The sequence below is a fragment of the Gadus chalcogrammus genome, chromosome 15, assembly GCF_026213295.1.
Source record: "Gadus chalcogrammus isolate NIFS_2021 chromosome 15, NIFS_Gcha_1.0, whole genome shotgun sequence".
In the NCBI taxonomy this organism is placed as follows: domain Eukaryota; kingdom Metazoa; phylum Chordata; class Actinopteri; order Gadiformes; family Gadidae; genus Gadus; species Gadus chalcogrammus.
In genome coordinates, this window is record NC_079426.1 from 12,191,869 (window position 1) to 12,200,456 (window position 8,588).

An 8,588-nucleotide genomic window follows, 5' to 3' on the forward strand; every position below is an offset into this window, starting at 1 on the left:
CCCTTTCTTCAGAATTAGTCTTTGTAACTCTTGTTGTTGTTTTTTTTTTTAATTTCCTGCCAAGTAAATGCTTTGTTCGACATCCAGTACTAAAGGCTGGGAGTTTTACGGCTACAAAGCTTTGTTGTAAGGCGTTGGTTTTGTCTTCATTTAGATCTCATTGTTGCGCTCTGGTCGTTATTATCCGTCTATTAACTAGAGAGGTGATGCCGCGCATTTGGATTATAAAAGTACATATAATATGTATATGAATGTTTTTATTTGTCTTTTTGTCACGCGATCAATGCAGTTGTGTTCCTGCTTCCGTTAGGTTTCCACTTTTCAACGTGATATTTTTATTAAAAAATGTGTATAAAATGCCTTTCATCTTTAATGGTTTTTAATGATTACATTTTTTTTGTGCTTCAGTCCAACATTATTTCCCTCCCCTTGCTCCTCTCTTGGCAGAGACGTCAGCTGTGTGGCAGGGGCTGTAACTCATATCTCTTCTGAGTGGGTTTTATTTTTCCATTAGAGGGCAGCACAGAACGGGAAACTGAAATGAACATTTCAACCTTGAATTCCTAACGCACATCATTTAATCTTTAACTTTAAGGATCATGTTTTATTTCATTTTCATCTTGGGTTTATTTGAGTCCTTCCACGTGAGGCGTCTGCGCCGGCCAACGTTTTGCACCAAAAAGACGATTCAATCGGATCTCTGTCCTGTTAAATTGCATTCACCCTTCCTCCATAATTCCTCCAGCCCTCACTTGATGTCACACTCTCTCGACATCATTCATCCGGATTTACTTAAATCCGGCCCCTTCTCTTTCCACGTTCGTTATTTCCTCTCCGGAGTGACCCCGTACTTGGTCATCGTGATGGGCCCCTCTGCACAGCTCTGGTGGCCCACTAACAACCCCACCTCCGAAAATAACCTCCATCCTAACCTTTCCTCAGCCCAATTGAGCAAGGGGGCCCCTTCACTCCCACTGAATACATTTGATACCATGCTGCTTTTTTTATCTCCCTCCCCTCCCCTTCTCGCGTATCAACTGCGTTCAGATGTCTGATTCCGACTGGCTGGAGTCGCTTACTCCGCCATCGGAGCGCAGATCCAGCCGCGGCGCTGGATCTTCAGGCGGCAGACAGGCAGATGAAGAATGAGACTCAGCCCGGGGTTTCACAGAGAGCTAATGATGCCTGTGGTGGCTACAGGCTACTCGCGGCCCCCCTAACGAAGCGAGCGGTGACACAGCCACAAGGGGTCCCATTTAAGACAGCCCCACTCTGAAGTGCAATGTAAGCACCCCTTTTTTCCTCCCTCGCACTCTCTCTCTCTCCCTCTATCGCTCTCTCTCTCTCCCCCTCCATCTCTCTTTTTCTCTCTCTCTCCCCCTCCATCTCTCTCTCTCTCTCCCTTTTCTCTCGTCTTTTTCGCTCGTGGCTACTAAGTAAATTCTATGGAATTCCGTGAATTGAGCGAAAGCCAAGAAGACGCGTGTCTGCTGGTGGTGGTGGTGGTGGTGGATCTTCGCCTTATTGATGTTGAAAGACAAGTCCAGCCTCAAATATTCATGCACGCCTCCTCGCCAGTAATTGGCGTGTGTGATTATTAATAATGAATGTGTTGTTATTATTTTTTATTATTAGTGGTCGTGGCAGTAGTCGAAGTCGTGGCCGCGTGGTCCAAGTTAATTAAATAATAAAAAAGGGGCTATTCTTAGTATTTTTTTTTTTAAGTGCCAGTATAATTATAACGCTAATAGAATGGTTTATTTAATTTATTTTGTTTCGCCGAACATGCGTGTACCTCGTGTGCCACTTGCGTGCTCCGGCTGGCGACGAGATGAAAAGGAATTTGATTAAAAGAGAGTCTGGGACGATCTCATCACCCGGGCTGTTAATCTCTGTGAAAGCGTTAATTTTGGCCTTAATATCCGCTTCCTCTACAGAGGGGGAAAGTGACTGAGTGCGCATGCTGTGTGCGTGTGTGTGTGCGCGTGTGCGTAGGTGTGCGTGTGTGTGTGTGTGTGTGTGTGTGTTTGCACGTGCGGGAGTGCGGCTGCGGCAGCGGCAGCATGTGTGTGTATGTCCATATGTGTGTGGGTGAAGTGGATGATATTGAGCCTGACTTCATAAATCACCCAGACACTGATAAACTCCCCGTGCACCCACACTCCGCTAATGGGCAACCCTTAAGGAGTGTGAGTGTCTCGTGCGGTGTTTGATTCAACATTTATTAACCCCCTCACACACACACACGCATACGCACACGCGTGCACACACGCGCACTCAGCCACACACACACACACACACACACACACACACACACACACACACACACACACACACACACACACACACACACACACACACACACACGTGTGCACACACATGCTTTAACATATGACAGAACACTCAAGTGAGACACTGAAAGAGCGGGGATATGGTTGGTGGCTTCGGGGCTGTTAGTCGTGGCTTTTGACCTGACCAGGGTGTATTATTAATGCCTGCCGGTGCAGCCGCAGTATATTTTAGATATAACTACTACTGTGTATCTCACCGCTAACATCCTTGGCAAACAACACCCTACTCAAGCTAAAACTCAAACGTCATGTTTTTCTTCATGATGGAGCCGGGTCACGAGATCACGTCAGATACCCGCACCACCGCCGTGTTTGAACGTTATAGTCACAGTGTGAAGACATTCTGGTTTTCTCACAAACCGTATAAAGTGGATCATCTCATAGACACATGACTGCGGCTGTGTTAACCAACAAGAGGGCCAACTGTCATTCACCAAACTAAGCCGAAACGCAGGACGACATGCAAATGCACTCACTATCTGTCCTTCACTCAATGTGCTCGCGTAACTCGGGCAGAAGTTTGGGTTGCGTGCGCTGAAACCCAAAAATTGAAAACAAAGCAAACTTAGTTTTTTGTGGAGCATTAACAGAGCAAGGTCACCAGGGAACCCAGCGGCCGCTTGGCCATGCAGATAGGAAGCCACCGGCGCTCAGACACACAGACACACAGACATGGGGACCAGGGAGACAGACAGACATAAGGGTAGGAAGGCGGGGGGGGGGGTTGCTTGGCTGTGCTATCGGGTTGCCCCCCCCAACCACCCCCCCGCCCCTCCTCTGTCTGCCGGGAGGCCGGTCTCGATGGCCCTGACACGGCGGCTCCGCGCTAAGACAGCTGGTGTGGTTACGTCTGACACCAGCACACGCACACACACACACACACTCACACAGACTCACACACGCGCACGCACACCATGTCTGAGACACACACGGCACGGCACGCCATGGCGCTGTCCACGCCACGGATCACAGAGGGAAAACATCATGGCGCTACTTTGATGTTTGTGTGGGGGGGGGGGGGGGGGGGAGAGTCATAGGGCGCATTATCTCCTGTTTACAAAGAGTCTAAAATCTTCAACGCTAATGGGGAAATAAATAATAAGGAAAGACCCTGAGCGGTATCCTTGTGTTTGTGTGTGTGAGCCGTGTTTCTGTGTGTATTAGGAGGAGCGTCAGTGTGTGGGCGTGTGTGTGTGCGCTGTGTGTGTGTGCAGTAGAAGGAGCAGGCACATGTGTGTGTGAGCTCGCGGCGTCACCTCGGCTGTGTGACCCCGTGGACCTGCGGTGATGTGGGCGGGGCTCTGTCTAATTGAGAGCGCGCTGATGATGAACGACCATTATGAGAGCCAGAGCCAGTGTGTGTGTGTGTGTGAGTGAATGTGTGTGTGTTTATACCTTTGTTATTGCATGTGTGTGAGTGTATCCAAGTGAATCTGTGTGTTTATATATTTTTGATTATATCTCTGTACGTCTGTGTGTGTTTGTGCAAATGTGTTTGTATATATATGTGTCTGTGTGTGTTTATATGTATATATATATGTTGTGTGTAATAACATGTTCTGCAAGTGTTTGTGTGTGTATGGATGCATGTGTGTGTGTATATAAGTATACATCTATGTTTGTGTATAAACAAATGCATGTATGCGTGTATATAATTTATGCATGCGTGTGTGAATGAATAGTAGCCATACATGTGTGTGCGTGTATATATAGGAATGCATGTATGTGTGTGTGTGTGTGTGTGTGTATATATATATATATATATATATATATATATATATATATATATATATATATATATATATATATATATATATGTATATATATATATATATGTGTGTTTGTGTGTGTGTGTGTGTGTATGTATATATATATATATATATATATATGTATATATATATATATATATATATATAGATATGCGTGTGTGTGTGTGTCTCTCGATATATGCATGTGTGGCATGTGTTAATTCACACCACCCGTCCATGACAAGGCAAGTCGTGGTACGGGGAGAAAGTGCAGAGCTAGCCCTGGTCATGTTGACGAAGGCTGGGGGGCGGCTGGGCAGGCGGCGGTGGGTGGCTGGGTGGCTGGGTTGAGTAGGGGGGCTCCACCACACATCAGAGGCTCCAGGACCCCATGGCACCAGTCTCTCCCTGGCCCAGTCTCCCCCCAGACGGGCTGGGGAGAGGAGGAGGAGGAGGAGGAGGCGGCATCTGGCCTCCGTCAGCGCCTCTGGCCCCAGTAGGCTGGGAGTCTAGGATCTATACACTGGCTGGAGGAGGGGAGAGGGGGCGGGGGGGGGGGGGGGGGGGGGGGGGGACAGAGTGGGGAGGAGAAAAAGGAGGAGAGTAAAGGGGACAGTAGAGGGAGGAGGGGACTGCAGAGGTGGAGGAGAGAGGTGGGGAGGAGAAGGGAGGAGATGGGAGAGCAGGGAGGGGGGAGAGAAGGAGGGAGGAGGTGAGAGGGGATAGGGAACAGAAGGGACGGAGGGTGAGGTAGGGGAGAGAGGGTGAGGGCAATGGAGAGGAGAGGGAGAGAGGAGGGGAGATTACGAGAAACATCACCATGTAGGACCGCTTTTGCTTTCTGCAAAACAAACAAGAAAGATAACATGCATGCATGGTTGTACGGACAGAATATCACACGCAGGAGGCTGCATAATGAAGGGATTGATAGTGTTTTGGTGTGTTTGTGGTTTGCATGTGTTTGTGTATAGATGTGAATACGTGTGGTCAGTGTGTGTTTTGTGTCTGTATATGAGGAGAAGTGTGTCTGTGTGAGTGTTAAAAAACTCTTACGGAGATGGATTTCATGACAAAAACCGTTGTTACTTTGGTATAAGGTGATAGAAAAGCCAAGAAGAATAAACCCTTCCACTAAATAAGAAACCAAAGGAATACAATAAAATAAATAAACTAGTTATTCAATGTTGACTCGACTCCATTTTAAGTGTGTACACGTGTGTGCGTGTGTGTGTGTGTGCGCTTTTCTGTGTGTGTGCGTTTGTGTGTACGTGTTTCATGTGTGTGTATGTGTTTCATGTGTGTGTATGTGTTTGGTGTCTGCGTTTGTGTGCTCACATGCATGGTAGAGTGAGAGAGTGAGGGGGCTTGGGGGGGGGGGGGTCCTATCAATGCCCCTCGCTTATTATGATTGACGATTGATGATTAAGTCCTAGAGCCAGCAGTGCACCCCACCCTCGCCCTCCTCCCCCACCCCCAACCCCACCACCACCTCCACCACCCCCCCCAACCCCAAAGCCGGTGACTTGGAATTGGATGTGACACATACACAGTTCTGCGTGTTAGGTAATTCGTTGACGAGGGGCCAAATTCATTTATGGAACAGCGGTATTGGCAGGCTACGGACACTCTCTGCAAAAACAACGATAATCACAGCGGTTTGGCGCGGCGTGACAAGGACTCTTCGGGGAGAGGGAGAGAGAGAAGGAGAGAGAGAGGGAGAGAGGCCCGCGTGCCACGCTCTGCCTTTGTTGGCCAGTCCTAGCTGGGAGAGAACGAGGGGACACTTCCGCCACTGTTCTCCAGATGAGAGAGGGCTTAAGACCACAGGAAAGAGAGAGTGCTGGTGGAGAAGGGTGGGGTGGTGAGGGGGCTGTATGGTGGTGGTGCTGATGATGATGATTTGGAAAAGGAGGGACTGATTATATTGTGCCCGGGTGTGTTCTTACGGGGTACTTAAGGCCTTTTTCAGATTTTTTTATTTATTAATGTAGGAGCCAACGTTGAAGTAAGGAGCAATAAAAATAAAACATTTAAATCGGGTTGGGGGGAAAGTGAGTGGAGAAAATATGTTCGTAAATAATACTCCACTTTAGCGCTATACTACAACTACTCAATAAAATATTGAATAGATGGGAATAGATTATGTTATATTAATAATAACAATATATTTATGAATGTCGATGCTGGCAATATAACACATAATACAACTCAATATAATAATACCTCAAAATATCGACAAGAGAAAAAAGTTTAAACGCGCAAAGTGACGACAAGGGACAATTTCAGCACGCGGGCTGATGAAATAAAGGCGGGAAAATAAATCGTGGATAATGAAACATGAGGGGAGCCCCCCGTCTCCAGCCATTTCATCTCTCCTCCTCGCTCCCCCATCCCTCCTACTAATGAGCCTTATTGACAATCAAACAGGCGCTGTCATGTCCCAGGATGCATCGCTCCGCGGCCCCGGCGTGTTTGTCACCGTGTCCTGGCAACCAGAACCAGAGGCTGGGAGACCGGGCTGGCAGTTAGCGGTTTCTCGCCCAGCAGCGCTGCCTGAAAATGGGCCACTTCCTGTAGAGCTGCAGCTGCCGCCTCTGCTACTTCCATTACTTTCTATAGCATGCAGATGTTGTATCAACATTCCCCCCGCCAAGGGGACCGCAATAACGGCGAGACTTCATGCCATGTCGCCGAGGCACGTCAATTTCTCAAGTGGCACAATTAAAGAGGGAAATACAGTACCGCCATGTTTCTTTTTCTTTTTTTTTTGTAGCTGCTGAAATCGGAAAAGGAGATTTTTTTAACTGCTGTTTTTTTTCTTCTTCTCCGTCTCCTCCCCAAAGGTGGCTGTTTCATAAGGGTTCAGAAATCTACCCCCATTTTTTAACGGCACTTTTTCCCCGAGTTGAGCTGTTCTGTAAGCCTTTGTGTGGGAGACCTGTAGCGACCCACAGCGGATATGGAAATGGGGCTAAGGTTTTATGGGCCAAACGGATTGGACACAGCGAAGCTCAGGGGGCATGAATATTGGATGTTATTTCTGCTCTCTTTTTATGTAATCCATTGCCAATACATTATTAATAGATGATATCATATCCAGAACCAGTGGACAAAGCAGTACAGATGGGTGCTATGAAAGGGGCTCTATTTGGTGGAGACTGCTAGGGCAGAAAATGCAGTTCAAGTGATATTATTTTAACGCTCCAGTCTAACAGTCTGTGACCGCTCGTTTCTTTCCAAAGTACTCTTTCTTTTTTCTTTTTTTGGGGGGAGGGGGTTGTGAGGGTAAGGGTTGGAGGATGACGACTTTGGGAAGTACATAAGGAGTGAAATATAGTGAAAACTTGTATCTCGACCAAAAGCGGTAAAGCTCCAGTATTTGGTTGGTTTGAAATGCACTGAAACATTGATGAAGTATCAAATGACACCCAGATACAAGTTTAATGTATTTCAGAGCACTGGGATGCCCGGCTGCTGCTGAGACGAAATCTTTGGGAAGGATCGGGAAATGTTTTTTTTTTTTTCTGCTTCTGGCAAAGCCAAGTCCCAGCGTACAGTAGCTAGGGGAAAAGTTGTTATCTGATGGACTCATTCTCAGGCAGAAGATAAAGTTAACGTCCAGCTACAAAAAAAACACCCCAATAAATAAATAACAAAGTCATGGTCAGGCACCTTGAGAGATCTGCCTCGTCATCGCCTGAAAAGTGAAGTTTTCGAGTTCGGCAGCAAACTACGTTTTGTGTACTCGTCCTACGATGTTCCTCAACTTCTTGGAGAAACACTTTGCTTGGCGGTTTGAACGAACGCTGTCCGTCAGAGAGCAAATCCCGGAGCCCTCAGTGGTTCAGCGCCCCTGACCGTGGCGAGACGGAGAGTCATCAGTAGTGATTGTTTGATTTATAGGATCCTCTTAGTCTCGACAGGGTACACATGCGGCCACAAAGGCGCTTAATCAACACACGGGCGGGAGCGGAGGTAGAGCAGACCTATAAGCGTTCCAATAAGAGACTTACATAGGGGCGGGCGGGGGGGGGATGCGTAAGGTAATATTCCTCTTTTAAGGTCAGTTTGAATTGTTTTTCCTCATGGGAAAGGGCTTGATTGATAAAGCCCAAACAAAAACCTCTTCTTTTCTGAATGCCTGTCCTCCACGGCCCCGATGAAGGCCTCCATTCCTTTATATCGTCCAGCCCAATTCCCAGCATGCACGGCCATTGTGCCGCTTTCAACTGGAGCTCTCCATTGACTGGCCCATTGTCCGGCCGCTCCTTTGTGCCTCGCTATCACCGGAACACGATCTTTCACCTGACGTTAGCCCAGGTACTGGCCATGGTCACGTCGTACAGGCCGCCCCCCCACCCCCCCACCCCACAGCCAGCACCCCACTCTCCGGCCCCCCCATGCAGGCGATGAGACACGCTGTGAGGTAAATTAACGCAGGATCTTAATGAGAAAAAAAACACACTTATTCCAAACCTCAGCGTTTCTT

The 8,588-nt window shown here is 47.7% G+C and overlaps 1 protein-coding gene across 1 annotated transcript in view; it reads left to right on the top strand.

Moving 5' to 3' along the window:
* Positions 1-8,075, top strand: part of mgmt (O-6-methylguanine-DNA methyltransferase) — a 34,651-nt gene extending 26,576 nt beyond the window's left edge. The window contains exon 5 of the mRNA XM_056609167.1: positions 6,527-8,075. Coding sequence (XP_056465142.1) covers positions 6,527-6,628 — 102 coding nt within the window. The 3' untranslated portion in view covers positions 6,629-8,075. The remainder of the gene's footprint in view (positions 1-6,526) is intronic.
* Positions 8,076-8,588: the final 513 nt, after the last annotated feature.